This window comes from Barbus barbus (genome assembly GCF_936440315.1).
Source record: "Barbus barbus genome assembly, chromosome: 29".
NCBI lineage: Eukaryota > Metazoa > Chordata > Actinopteri > Cypriniformes > Cyprinidae > Barbus > Barbus barbus.
Genome location: NC_136757.1, coordinates 22,365,736 through 22,381,678, shown reverse-complemented (window position 1 = coordinate 22,381,678; position 15,943 = coordinate 22,365,736). Strand labels below are relative to the sequence as shown.

General features: G+C 37.1%; 1 protein-coding gene across 2 annotated transcripts in view; it reads right to left on the bottom strand.

Annotated features, from left to right (window-relative positions):
• Positions 1-15,943, bottom strand: part of agbl4 (AGBL carboxypeptidase 4) — a 343,262-nt gene that overhangs the window by 148,964 nt on the left and 178,355 nt on the right. For both annotated transcript variants that reach the window (XM_079383835.1, XM_079383836.1), the window contains exon 5: positions 3,382-3,598. In XM_079383835.1, the coding sequence (XP_079239961.1) occupies positions 3,382-3,598 (217 nt within the window). The remainder of the gene's footprint in view (positions 1-3,381; positions 3,599-15,943) is intronic.

Below are 15,943 nucleotides of genomic sequence, written 5' to 3'. Positions count from 1 at the left end.
ATCAGAACATACTAAATTACAATACAGCATTTAAATTTCAAAATAGCAAAACGAGGAAATCATAATAAAAAAAATGATCCTGCCTATACGAATGTAAATCTGAATATATACAGTATATAGTTGTAAATGGCAATAGGGAGCGACAGAAAGAGGCGTGAAGTGAAGCAGAAAGTGCCGGTCAGGCCCTCAGGCTGAATTCTGTCTGTCTGCTTGTCTTTGAGTCTCTGCTCTTTGTTGCAGTAAGTGCTCTTGCTAGCCTGTCAGATCCACAACTGTTGCTCTGTCTCCACATCTGGAGAGGAGCAGGCATTCAGAATTCAACACAACAAGGCATCTGTGTGAGGGAGCGGGGCTCAGGTCACGTGACGGGCCTCTGTTGAGATTGACGGGCTCTGTGCCAACGGAAAATGACTGAAGGTTGCATGAGAGGAGAGGATGAAAGCGGGGAGCTGTGTCTAGACAGGCAGGTCATCTGAGTCACGATAACTGAGCATCAACAAAGACCCCGAGGCCTTCTGCTTTTATGCAAAATAAACATTTATACATGCTTAAATATTAATTCCGACACACTTATTTTAATCTACAAAGACCATGCTGCTTGTGCTATATGTTCCACCGCACATCTAAATAATTCACATCCATAAATGCAGATCTGAGTTTGATCTCTTTTAAATATTCAGATGGCTCGAGCGTTTCACACTCGGATATGGATAATGGATCTGGATGCGCAGCCTTCAAAACAACTTCATTCTCCATTTGCTGATGCGAACTAGATGTTCGAAATGGACAGCGGCGAACAGACGAGCTGACGGTAGAAGAAGCTTCTACGCATAATCATCCATCAAAGCGACTGTCAAAACCCGCTATGCTTCTCTATCTTTATAACGCTGTTAGAGGACTTTGATGACTAAAGATACAATAAACAGATGTGACGATTGCTGTTGAACATGACAGTTGTTGCGAGTCTGCATTTTTAAGTCGTGAAAACAGTTTGTATGAGTGTATTTAGGGGGTTTGGACAATGATTGCTTGTATTCATCTTCATAGACCTCTGGATAGAGAGGCATCTGATTGGTTGTTGTATTACAAATGCCAATGTAAAACATTTCTGCTCATATATACCTCACCAGCAAGCAGACTACTAAAAAGAAACGCGTTTGACCCTGAGAGGCGAAGCATTAACAGAGCAAAAGAGGTAATTGAGATGTACTAGAGGACTCTTTTTGTGGAACGCTCCTCGCATTTACTTGCCTCATTGAAAGTGAAAGATATGAGAGAAGTAATCCCAGTATTACACTGAATCCAGGCTTGTTCTCTGGTGCTTTACCTATAGCATGTGTGTGGGTGTGTGTGTGTGCACACCAACTTCCTCCTCACAGGGCCTCTGTTTAAGTACATCACGTCTGTGTGTTACACCAGAGAGTGTTTTACTACTGCAGTCCAAGCTGTTGTAGCCTCATCCTGCTCTCTTTTTCTTCATTCCCTCCCTCTCTCCTCCATCTCTGCAGGTCATTAAGAGTGTTGTACTGCCACATACCCATGAAGAAAGGACATAAAAAGACAAATAAGGCCATAAAAAGTCCCTATGCCTGTGCATACAAATACATTCGCTCTCACTCTCTCTTGTTCCATCACAATGTCCCTCCCTCACATTTTCTCCCTCATTCAATATCTATTCTTTCATTCTTGCTTTATTTCTGACATTATATCTTCTATATGAATTATAAAAAGGCTGAGTGTACATACTAATGAAATGGCAAGGGATGCACAGTGGCCAAAAAAGTATTCAGACATTTAAAAATGCTTTTCCCTGCATTAGATGAGGGATTTTTTGTCTTTACTAAAAACTCAGAACCTCTACCTGTTATTTTAGTATTATTTATATTATAGTATATAATAATATTTTTCATTTTCAGTTTAAGTAATTTAATGTAATTTTGTCATATCTATTTAGCTTAAATTTTTTATTTGTTTTATTTTTAGTCATTTTAGTACTAAACGTATTTTATTTAGTTTAACTGCCAAGACAACATTTCTAATTTTCATTTAGTTTTTTTTAAGTTTATCATCTAATATTTAGATTTAATTTTATTTCAGCTTTGTTTCAATTAATAACAATTATTTAAAAAAGTTATAGTTTTAGTTAACAATAGGAACACTGACCCTTACTCAAAATTAACCAATTCAGAGGCCTCCAATATATGAAAAAAATCCAGATTTTTCTGGAACACTTCAATTAAAAACAATAGTACCACAAGTTGCTTATATCATGTAGCAGCAGCATTACCAAGTATGCTTTGTATCTTGTTTTAGGACCATGAGAAACTGAAGAACTGGAGTAATGTTTGGAGCTTTGCAGTCACAATAATAAATTATATTTGAAAATATATTCAAATAGAAAACAGTTATTATAAACTGTAATAATATTTCAAAGTATTACTGTTTTTACTGCATTTTTGATCAAATACATAAAATACATAACAAATACATTAAAATTATACATACAGGGGTGGTGATGGCACAGTGGATAAGACACATGCCTTTGGTGTGAGAGACCCAGGTTCGAATCCACTGTGAGACACCAATGTGTCCCTGAGCAAGACACTTAACCCACTAGTTGCTCCAGAGGTGTGCGACCTCTGACCTATATAGCAATTGTAAGTCGCTTTGGATAAAAGCGTCAGCTAAATGAATAAATGTAAATAACCCTTGGTTTGATATCTAATGCAAAAACATTAATACATGTTTAAGTTGAGAGACTTTTGAACAGACAGAAAATATGGTTACAGAACTGATCTGGGTTTATGCAGTGAATGAATTGAAACGGGTGATTTAAAAAAAAAAATAAAAAAAAAAATAACAGCACCATATTCACCCTCAAGTCTGTATTTCTGTTCTTGCATGGCTTTAACATATAGTTTTGCCATTTATTTTCCCCCTGATATATTTTCCCTTTCAAATCTCATTTCATGTGAAACTGATTTCTTTTTTTCATTGACACCATATTTCTTATCAATAAATGTCCTTTCATCAGTGGCTTCCCGTACCTGGCTCTCCTTGACGAACGTGAAAGTGATGAAGGCCCTAAAAGAGGGCTTTAATCTCTCGAGCATTCCTAATGAGTTTTCCTCTACAATTATTTGATAAGAGCGAGACGGGACTGTAGGCAATGTGAATGATCTGGTACCTGTGCAGATCATGCACACACACACACAGTCGTGCATCCTCAAAAGACACTTACATGTGTCCGCCCCTTAAAGAAAATGAGTGTGCAGTACACAGCAGATACAGGAAGATGCTAACATAATACACACTGACAGAAACACCTAAAACGCAACAAAGACGTGTAGTAACGCAGTGTGCAAACATGCAGTGACTAACCACACTGAGGCCCAGCTGCTCTCGCTGCAGGTAATCGAGATTTCTGCGCTCCAGGCTGGCCAGGTAATGCTGGAGACGGGAGTAGGTGTAAGGGTAGCAGTACGCAAACTGATAAACGTCATCCTCGCGGTCGAAACAGAAGGCGAAAGACATCACGTAGTTCCTCCGATGGTCGGGGCAGCGATAGTAATACACATTCTTGGCTGGCAGTCTTTGCCTGTGACAAAGAAAAAAAGACAATATAACAATGAAATGCGCCTTGTTTGCTTTCTCAGTGAACATTGATGGGTTAATGAGAGGTTGTTCTGAAGAAACACAAAGTTTGGGTTCTTAATATTTAATAATTATTATGTAAAAACATTCTCTGTAATGATATTTTCAGCTGATGTAACTAAGGCTGCGTAGATGAGGAAAATATTATTTTTAATCAGCCATATCGTCACGATCACAACTCAATCAAGTCTTGATTGATAAAATAAACTCCCAACCTACATTATTTCCTGCCTAATGTTCTTGTCACTGGGAAATATCTTACATTACTGAAGTTTAATGTGTTTCAAATTGCTTTTCATGTCCTCAATGGTAGTAAATGAGAATCTTTGGGTGTGACAGACAATTGCTGTCTGACAAGACTATTTACTTACAATATAATAAAAAATAATTAAATGATAAAAAGATGTGACAAGAGAAAAGAGGATGAGATAAAATGACAGAGAATAAAATAAAAAAGAAGAGAAAAGGTGAGACGAGAAGACTAGATGAGGTGAGATTAAGCGAAGAAGGGTTTAAATGAAATAAAACAGCAACAAGTCTAAAGAAAAATAACAGGAAAGAGAAAGAGGTGAAAAGGGAAGAGAAGATTAGATGACATGAAAAGTGAATAAAACAAAATAAAATAAGAAAAAAAGTGAGAAGAGAAGATTAGGTGACGAGATGAAGTGACAAAAAGAGTATAAATAAAATAAAATATATATATAATAAAGTAAAAGTAAAAGAAAAGTAAATAAAAAAGAATAACAAAATAAACAGGAAATAAATAAAATAAAAGAAAGAGATAGGTGAGAAGAGAAGACTAAATGAAATAAAGTGTAGAAAATAAAAAAAATCTGGAAACTTGCAGGCCGATCAATCCTCTACATCTCCTACAGTCACAGTACTGTTGTTCAGTCAGCTCTCTCTCTCCCTTTAAAAACCCATCTAGATGAAGGCAAATACTACCAGCAAACTGTAAACATTTCTGCAGTGCACAATGAGCAGCCTGAACAATGAAAGCAATGTTATTTGCATATAAAATGATATACTGTGCTGTTAATCAGTTTTATGTGGTGCTGGTGAAGGTAATTCTGCACATCTGCAAAGAAAGAGAGAGAGGGAGAGAGCAAATAGCAGTGAAGGACAGGCAAAGAACATATGATGGAAGGCATTGGAGGGAATAACAGGGGGAGGGAGATAGTGAGAAGATGAGAAAGAGAGGAAAGATCAGAGCTGGGCTGGGCTGACGGTGGGACAGGGAAGAGAGAGAGAGAGAGAGAGAGAGAGATCAGATGGAGATGCTATCTATGTGAACAGCACAGAAGCTTCCACACGGCCATACTGATAAGAGAGAGGAAACAGCTCTCTAAAATCAGCCTCCAGTCCTTCCATCTCATTCTTTTCTACTAAACAACTCGCATACACACTGTACACTGATGGAACTGGGTTAGTGTCTTTGTTTGAACGCTTGAAAAGTTCTAAACACACACCTGTTCCCTTATCTTCACTGACTCATACGCATAAATGCATTCAAGCACACAGACATAAACAGTGGGATCCAAAATCCTCAGACTATGTAGAAAATAAGAGATTCTAAATCATATTTAAACCTGAAAATATACTTTTTAGGATATTTAACATATGGAAATAAAAAAAACTGCTACATGCAAAAGACTGAGACTATTTTGAAAATATGAAATTCAAAATTCCCAAGTAAACCTGGTTATATAAGTTCAAACATTTTAATATTAAGAACAATTATATTGTATAATGAATAAGAAATATTACTGATTACTGCACTAATCTGTGTGTTTTAATAACAAATATGACAATGCATTCCGTATTTCATTCATTCATAAGCTAAGCATACTATTTTATCATTTAAAATGTAATAAATAAATAAAGTAATATAAAATAAATAAACTAAATACTAAAATAAAATGTTGCATTATAGGCCTATATTTGAAAAATACAAAACCCTGAGACTATTTTGAAAATATGAGAATCAAAATCCTATACTTAAACCTGGTAATATATGTTTTAGGATTTTAAACATTTTAATATTAAGAAAGGTTATGATATAAAATGAATAAGAAATATTTCTGATTCTGCATTAATCTACGTCAACATTTTAATATATTAATGACATTGATCACCATCAGTCCAAAGCTACAAAACATACTCATTTCATTCATTTATTAATTAAAAAAAATAAAATAGCATTGCATTATATTAGAAACATGCTAAATGGAACTAAATGTTACAGGTACAGTATATGCCCATTTTTCAAAAGTGAGCTAGCTACATAAGTATAATTTTTAAAGAATCATAGGCCTGTTCCAAATGCTGTCAAGGTAGGCAGTTTACAGCAACCAACATACAACATATGCATTGCTTAGCTTGTTTCCTGTATTAGCAAGCCCCTCGGGTGCAGCACTGTGATTGGCCGTTTTAAAAGAGCATGCTCCACCCTGATGTTCATTAGGAACCCCGCAAGAAATAAAGCTACTGTATGTAAATCTATGCAGATATGAAACAACCACACACAGTGCAAGCCAACATAACAGAGCATCATCCACACACACACACACACAACGCAGAATGTACACGCACTCATTCCCAGACTCCTCTGCTCCCAGAACAAAGTGAACCGCTGAGCCGAAATGAAAGTGAATTAGCTTTTCTCTGTGGAGGAAAAGACAGCAAATGAACGATCAAGCTGAGAAATCCTCTGGGGGACAGGTATCTCTACGGGTCTCAAAAGAGTGTTAACACACAGGACAGGTGCCTGCTTGGTCCAAACTACATTCTAGTGCTAACACACACTCACTGACACATTACATGATCTCTAATGCATGTCAGGCTTGGCGACAAATATACTACATCACGAACAAACTCATGACCCTTCACTGTCTGTTACTTACATCTTAACACACACCCATCCCAGTCACAGACACAATGTTAAGCTCAAATGTCCCTTAAAAATACAAACCGAAAACATTATTAATTTTCAGAAACAATTATTAGATATACAGTAATTGATTCATTTGAATAGACACAGCTAAACCTAAATTTGTGTGTAAATCTCCCAAAGGCAGCCTGCATCCCAAAAGTGAAAATAAATAAATACATTTTGTGCACAATCAAAACAAGGCCTACATTTAGGACCATTAAAATTTTTCATGATTATTATTATTTTTTAAGGCAATTAGGTATATTTTATCCCCGTATTCTAATTACCGTAATGCATCTACTGTTATTCCTGTCATTTTGAAAATCAGTATTTGTTTTTAATAAAAGCGTTCAAAAAACACCATGATATATACACTACTGTTCAAAACTTTACTAAAACATTATGCAATTAATTCAATTTTAAGACGATGTTATGATTTGCATTTGAAAAATAAAATAAAATAAACATATAACATTATAATAGAAAAATATGCGAAAGCCTGAGACTATATACTGAATAAAAAAAAATTATATATATAATTTTTTTAAAGACAAATTAATACTTTTATTCCGCAGGGACATTAGAAGGAAGCTAATCAAAAGTGACCGATGAGAGATTTATAATGCTACAAAAACATTTCTATATTAAATTAATGCTGTTTTAAATTTTCTATTCATCAGAGAACCCTGAAGAATTTTCTAATAATTCATTAGAAATATTTCTTGAACACCAAAGCTAAAATGGTCCTAAAACAGCTAAATCTTCAACATCCATATTTTCTAATTTCAAATATATTTCATTTATATACATGCACATTTGTGTATATAGAGTATGTATATGTGTATACTGTATGTGTGAGTCTCATGCTCAGGGTCAGATGTGCTCGCTGCAGTATTTGGCCTGCTTTTGAGTGGGGTTAGGTTCAGGACCCGCGGCTGTTTGCCGTGCACCCCGACTACCCTGCCAAGCAGACATTAGCCCTTACACACACACACACCTCTCCCCACGCAGGGTTAATGAAACAGCGTGACACCTCACTTTATTTTTTTATTTATCTGTTTGGGCACTATCCTGGTTCCTCTCCAGCGTTTGACCTTGTTGGCTACTGAGCGAGTCGTGGCTATTGATTTTAATTACCCAGCGGGAATTTACTGCTCGCCTTTCCTGCGCCGCTATTGGCCAGAGAAAATAGCTTTGTGTGTTGCCCCTCTATGTGATAGAGAGAGAGAGAGTGAGAGAGCCTGGTGAATCTCAAACCTGCTGGGTGTATTTCTATCTTCGCTGCAATGTATGTTCTCCCGTCTATCATTCTCTCTCTCTCTCTCTCTCTCGCTGTGGCTCTTGGTAATTTGTTTTATCTAAATGATAGTGCCCCATGCCTCCCTGTGCTGGTGGATGTGGTACAATGCCCCCCGTTCCAAAACACATTTATCTCACTGTGTGTCTGAAGGAAAAACAAAACAGGCCAGTGGACAATAACTACACACACACAGCTTAACGATTGAGCTGCCCACCAAACGCCTCTGCCTTTTATACACACTCCCCACCCTGAGGAACACACACACAGGCTCTCTTTCCGTATAGAGAAAAGGTCAGTGCCTGAAGCTCAAGGTCATGGACTTTAAAAATGAAAGAGTTTTCATAACTTGCTAAAGAAACCTACAGTTTCTTCAACTCGAGCGGACAGGGCTATCGCCGACTAGTGCTTCTATCTCTGTTCATGTGTGTGTGTGTGTGCACATGTGCTGTTAGCTAAACAGGCCGGCCCATACCGAGGTGTCATTCCCCATCGCAGCGCTTTTCAACTCCGTTAGCAGGAACACGACGGGGCCTTTGATGCCGCGGCGGCTGTCGGCTTTCCTCTGAAGGGAACTAGACGAAGGGGAAAATTGCTAGCTTTCATATGGAGCGGGACATCTTGTCTATATTCTCAAATCAATCAAGCGTAGAGGTCATCTCAGTGGCTCCTGTCTCTCTGACTCTTTCCGTCTCTCTCGCTCGGCATTTGTCGCCCTCCCCTATTCTTCTAAGAGCACTGGCTGTCATCTGCTTAATGTTGTGAAGGTTAAATGGTTTCAAATATGAGCACGAAGCTGTCAAGAGCCACGATTCTTCTCTCATCCTCCTGACAAAAACAGCTGAAGAAAAAAAGGCGATCTATTACACGTACGGATATTACATTTCATCACGACAATGATACTCTCAGATCTGTGCAGGCTCTTTTGACTTTGGATGTAGGCCCGTATTGTGTAATTATTGCTCAAACAAGCGATCTCTCTTCTAATGCATTTATTGTTTTACATTTGATACCATTTCTTTTCTCTGGATTTTTCCGCAGTAATGTGAGAGGTAGAGGGAGTGGAGTGGCCCTCCTGTGATTGATCTATCATTTGGGACATGAATCAGACTGGAGAATAGCACTGGATGGCACAGTTACTAAGCAACCTCACTTGCTTTGTGGTCGAGCTGTCCATGTGCGATGGTATGTTTGAAATGAGGGGTTTTTGGCGTGAGAATTCACTGTGTGATTCTCTAAATGGTGAAAAGCATTGAATGCATGTGGAGGATCAGAGATAGCAGAATGGATTTAGGATCTGGGGTCCAAATTAGCCAATTTAGGGAGGAGGGTAGACATTGTATATTGTGCTGGTTAATCATAGTAGATACAAGTCATGATGGCGGTTTCCAGGTCTCCAAGATATTCTGGACTCTAGATATGACTTGAGTCTATGGATTTTTTTACCCATTTTATCTTCTGCCCAGAGTTGGTAAATTGTTATTTTATTGAAGTATTTTTTTCTTTATATCTTCAAAAAGCAAGATATACAACAAGCTGGAAAGTATATAGCTGTAACGTAAAAGGACTTTTGCTAAAAACAAAATAAACAATGGCATTTGATGCAAAACATTACTGATTGGTTATAGTTTTCAAATTTTATTGATGCTGAAGACAATCAAAAGTAATTTTTTCTACAATCTTGGCCACAAATCAGCAGAATTTGCAATAACAATGCAGAATACAAAACACATAAAAAATTAATGTACAAGATCCATGAATCTAACATGTTCAGTAACAAGTCTGTGGTCTAATATTGCCCACAATAATGTAAAATGGTTATTTGATTTAATATTCCAAAGTCATTTAAAAATTGTTTAAGTGATCCAAACATCACTGACAAACTAGATTTGCTAACCTACACTGCCCAAATTTTTTTTCGAAGTTGTAAATAAAACAAAAATGACTGAAGTACATTTTACAAGAAAACCTATTTCAGATTTTCTACTTAAAATTTCATGTTTAATTCAATTTATAGCTCGCCATTTCGTAATCATTTGTGAAGTTTACCAGCTCAATTATCAGTGAAAATTGTTTCAAAGTTTCAGTGTTTAACATCTACTAGATTTTTTATATTAGTCTCATTCTAAGAAGGCATCGGCACAAAAATGAATTACAAGAGGCTCCTAATATTGATTACAGCACAGCGTTTTATTTTACTGATGCTAAATGAGCCTATAGGGGTTTACTGTCTTTAATAAGCAGTGACAGATTAAATCGGAGTCTATCGTGATCTATTACCCTCACTAGATTGAAATGCATAGCTGAATTTGAGCTCAAGTGTTTATGAATTCTGCAGAATAGCATGAGCTATTGAGTGGTATCATGGCTGAACATGCCAAGTGCGTGCACTAAGCACACACACAGACACACACGTGTGTTGGAGTCTGAGATGCAGTGCTCTTCACAAGCGCAGGGGGACACGTGTAATATTAGCGCTAAGAGTCCAGGCCATCATACTGCCTTCACAGCTCGTAAATCATCCACTCATTACAGCTCAGATCATAAACGTACACCCCTGAGAGAGAGAAAGAGACAAACTCTCAGGCTAATATATTCCAACCTAGCGCTCTTTACGACTGCTGCCCGCCAAAAAGAGCGTCCGGGCACCTCTGGGGTGATATTGGGTGGATAATACTAGAACACTGGAATGGCAAACAGCACATTCAGATGCACTATTACACGTTGGCCTGTCTTAAAAACTAAACGGAGAGAGGATATGGATATCCCGGGTGTGTCGGTGTTCAGATTAGCTGTGAGATTAAGCGGTCTGCGTACAGGGGCGCTGGAGAGATTTGGCACTCATTACTATTGAACAAAATACAGAAAGTTGCACCAAAGGCTATAGGAGCTATAAAGGCTAAACGGTAAGTGGTTAATCAATACGGCAGCTCTGCATAGGGCACGTTAATGCTGCTCTGGCTGGTACAAACACATCCTGACATAAAGGACAGGCCCTTTTATTTTACTTTAAATTTAGTACACACTGCAAAACAGGAACTTGCTGCCCTGCCCACTTTTAGACACTCACAGCTCCACTTACTGTTGTGTTGCCCACATTGTGGGGCACTTTACAAAACTCACAGACTGTGTCGATTACGAGATCATCTCATCCTTGGCTGTTTGACCTCACACAAACTCATTCACACAGCAATTTATTTAATATTTTGAATTAATTTTATATTTTAATTTTGAAGTTTTCAGGATTGTTTTCAGTTTTTTATTATTATTATTTTTTTTAAATGTGTCTGTATAGTTTTTATGTTTTAGTTATTTTAGTACTTTAAGTTAAACTTAAATAAAATTGGATTTTTTGCCTTGGCTAAAGACTGAAATGAAATATGTTTTTTTTTATATATATATAGTTTTAGTTAACTATAACAACCCTGATCTGAACATCAACAAATAAGATTTATCTGAACAGTCTGAGGTTAAATGATCTAAAATATATAGATTTTATTAAGTGGAAATTAAAAATGAGACCTTTGAGGTAAGATGCCCCATTTGTTGCTAGCATATTATTTAATTTAATCTTTATTATAATTCAAGTAATTATTTAAGAATTCCATGAATTAGATGCACATTTAAAACATGTTCATTATTCAACATCACCTATAGGCCAAATTGGGGAATCATTCAACCTGTATAATTAGTCTACTGCCACTACAACATGGTTTCAATTAAAACAATAGGCCTATAAATAATTAATAACTTCAGCTTTAAGGGATTCTGTTATTTGATTAGTCTATCACTCCGTTTTTCAACGAAACTGTTAAAATAAACAAATGTACATAGAATATTTGATTTAGTATTTAACATTAATACATTTAACATTAATACAAGTAAAATAAACAGTAAAAGCACTTTTTAAACAGCAGCATCTTCCACCATCTTGCCCTATTATTCAGGCATACATATCATCGGTCTCTCTTCTATGCATATTGCTCATTTCTCTTGCTTGCCAGAGACGGTGTGCACACCTGGCAGGTCGGTCAGATTTCAAACAACTTTGGAAACATAGTTACGAGCGTGACTCACAAGCGTACATGGAACACATTATGATCCGGGGCTGTTACAGACATGAAAGGGTGACAAGCTTCTGTCTTGTAGTGTTCACTGAGGTTTATGGACATTTAACAACTGAGGCCCATATGCAAATGCATGGAAATCAATGGGCACTAAATAAATGAAAAACAAACAAACAAGCGCAAGGAAATTCGAACAAACATGAAAACGGTAATCTTCAGATAATTAGTTACCGGATGGCTCCAGCAGTGTGCAGGTGGCTAGTGTGGCCCTTGTCATTGGCTGTGTGTGGGAAGAGATGAGATTTCCCTATAGCGTCTATACTGATGCTATAAGAAGCAACATCCACAGACAGAGAGAACAGGCAGAGGGTCAACGGCACAGATTCTCATTACGAATCAACTTCAAGAGCCTGAAGCACTTCTAACAATGCAATCGAAGGCACGTAAATGCACTGAAATTGAAAAAATAAAAAATGGTGAATCCAAATCCCTACTATTACCTAATAACACTTACACTCAAAGACGTCTATAATGCATGGAGAAAGCTAACCATTAGCAGTCTCATTCATCTCAATCACAGTTGCTCAACTGGTGCAGAACCGTTCAGAAGTATGTAATCTGAAATGTGTTTCTTACCTCATTTAACTTTTTGAGTCAATCACCTGAGCTGTAAATGCCTGCAAATTTAGCTAATCACACCAGATATATACTGTACATATAGACACAAAAATGAAACTTCTTTTGAACCTTCTATTCATCTTCTATCTATTCATTCTTTAAAAAAATGTATCACGGTTTCCACAAAAATATTTTAAATGTTTCTCGAGCACCAAATTAGCATATTAGATTGATTTTGTTTATTTTTTATTTATTTTGATTATGTGACACTAAAGACTTGAGTAACGGTTGCCTGAAAATTCAGCTTTGCCATCACAGGAATAACTTAAAATATATTAAAACAGAAAAATAGAAGTTATTTTAAATAGTAATAATATTTTGCAATATTACAGTTTTTAGTGTATTTTTGATCAAATAAATGCAGCCTTGGTGAGCATAACTTATTCCAAAACAATAAAAATTAAAAACTCCACATTTAGGATCGGAGATCTTTTGCTAACATCTCAACCTCTACACTTCACAAAGGTGAATGAATGCACATCAGAAAGCACTGACAGAAAACTCTTTCCTTGGCCAGTAGATGGCCATAGATCTTGTGTTTAGGACCTCAAAGAGCTGACCCACCCTTTAATCCAAAATGACTCATCTTACATCACACTTATAAAAAGGGAGGAAAAAACATGGGCCACACCCTGTCTGCCTGCACACAATGAGGCTCATGATCTCCCTCTCTCACTCACTAATGCGTCATCAGTAAAATACTCCACAACACCCCAACGCGGGGCTGCATGTCCCAGGTGGCTCATCCCATCTGTAGCAGCGGCGTAATGGTCTGCGTGTGTGTGAGGGTGTGCGTATAGTGATCAGGCTATAGTGAGCCTCATCCAGCAGTGGCTAACAGTGGTAATATAATGCTTGTGTGTGTGTTTGCATAAGTGTGACCCCACAGTGGTAAGTAGCTGCCCTGCTGTGCTGAGGGACGTCTGGGGTAATTATCATAGAGCAGATGAGCCCTATGAACCAGCCAACATGGCGCCATGCCCCCTCATGGGGCACAGGGGCAGAAATCACACAGGGCACGTACACACATCCATTCGCAGACTGTACGAGGTGGAGGCAGGTGTGCATTACAGAAAAGAGGGCAATAACAGCCAGACAGGGTGACGTCTAAGAGGTGCCCTGGTGTGAATGTCTGTGTATGTGTTTACGTGTCGGTTTTCCATGGTTTTGCCGACTTTCCCCACCTGAGTGCCCCCGGGTCTACTGGGACGTCTGAGATTATGAGGGCACAGACGGTGTCGTCAGAATTCCCATTACACACATTTAGTTATTTGAGTAAAAAGCTACTCTGCTGTTTACATGAAGGTGAAGGTAATGCTGAAATGCCTTTTGCTATCCCGTGCAATAAGTAAGCTATTCATAGGATAATTTCCCCAAGCAATGTAAACACTTCATCCTTATGGTGCTTGCAAAATATTTAGCTTGTTTGGGAGGTTCGATGTGTCAACTTCTGGTGCGATTTTGGGTCAGGACTACCTGTTTGTCTGAACAATAACAGATGGGATTTGGATAACCTGTTTGGAAGTCATCATTAGTGGTGTACGCATTTGTGCTGTGGACATGAATGGTACATCAGATCATGAGGCTTGATGAAAATTGGTGTACTACTGGTTTTCTAATTGATCGGAGTTTGGAGGACAATAAAACGGCTGAAAAGTCCCACGGACTTAACCCCTTATCTGTCATCCCCATTTTTGAAAATTCACGAAAAAGTGCACTATGCATACTTAAATTATTATAATTCCTGAACGCTTTTGAATACAGACCTAAGGTTGGTCTCTTTTTAAAGAAGACAATTAGCAGATTATTACAGAAGAAGAATTTAAATCATTTATTAAAATTAAAGTATTAAAAAGTTATATAACTTTAAATTTACTGTAAAACAAATGTATTATACTATTTTTATTTTATTTTATATAAAATAAATATTAAAATAAATAGTTAAAAATCAAAAATTGCTACAAAATTAAAGCCATATGTGTACATAAGTTGTGTTCCAAATTTGAAGTTGATATAAAAAAAATTGAGGTTCATATGCAATTTTGTTTAGGCGTTATACCAAAAACAGCCACCGGGTGCCATTCAAACTCCATTGAATTTTTTGTTGATGCATTTCTGTCACAAATCTATCAATATTACATCCATAACAAAATAAACACCAAATATGGAATCTTGAGACTCAGACCTTTCCAACGATATGTATTTTGTCAAGAAAAAGTTTAGATTCTAAAAGACCGTAATACATTTTGTAATATGACACCCCCGCTAAGGGGGGTGGGTGGGTGGGGGGTTGACCGCTAAAACATTTTGAAGTGCCATGCAATGTCTGATTTCAAAATGGTTTTCACAGGATGAATTTTGAGATTTTAAGCTTTCAAATGGTATATAACATATGATGATTGCTAAAACCTGTGATAGGAAACAAGGCAAGGAAATAAAGACTTTTTGTGAGAAAGGTCAGAACTCCTGTTATGATGTAGATTTATCACAGACTCTTGGTGCACTCTTGTCATAAATTAATCTATTACTGTTCCTACATAATTTGCAACAACAAAAAAGGGCATCTTTTTCACGCTAAGTATACTACAAAGACATTTAAATATTTATGTACTTAATAAAAATACCTTGCAACTGTACTATTGGACTACAACTTTAAGGGCCAGTTTTACAAAACGGCATATTAGCGCGAGAGCGCAGATGGGCCTGGAAATTTCTGGGGGTGATTTACTAACAACGTGCAAATTAAAGAACACAGACGCAACATTTACATATCGACCAACGCAATGTACCAAGTGCAGAACAAATGAGCTTAGTCGCACATAAAGAATAAAGAAATAAAGAAGCCACAGTACGCTGAAAAGAACCGGAGGCAAAAAAATACCAGGTTTTGATAGACCTGGTATTGCGTTACTCCTTGTTGGGGGTTCCAAGTCGTCTTTTCTTTCCTGAAGTAAATTAAAAATAACATGGCTTGTCAAACGATATGTTTGGACAATGTGTTTTCTTGCTTTCTAAATAAATTAATACATGTGGAAAAAATTCCATTTGAATACTCTCCTCCTATAACTTTTGCGTCTAAAAGGGAAACACCTAGAAATGCATATTCAGTAAGGTCAGGTACAAAAAAAAACAGTGTCCATGCCTTTTAAGTGCTATTTCTTTACTGCACATCTTTAGTAAAACCTGACAGTACTATTTTAACGCCAAAAGACAGTTTGCGCTGGCGCACGCTGTTAGTAAAACTGGCCAAAAGTCTGCTAAACTGGAACAACTAATTTTAGTTGCAATTTTATTGTGTGGAAGTAGTGCTGAGGT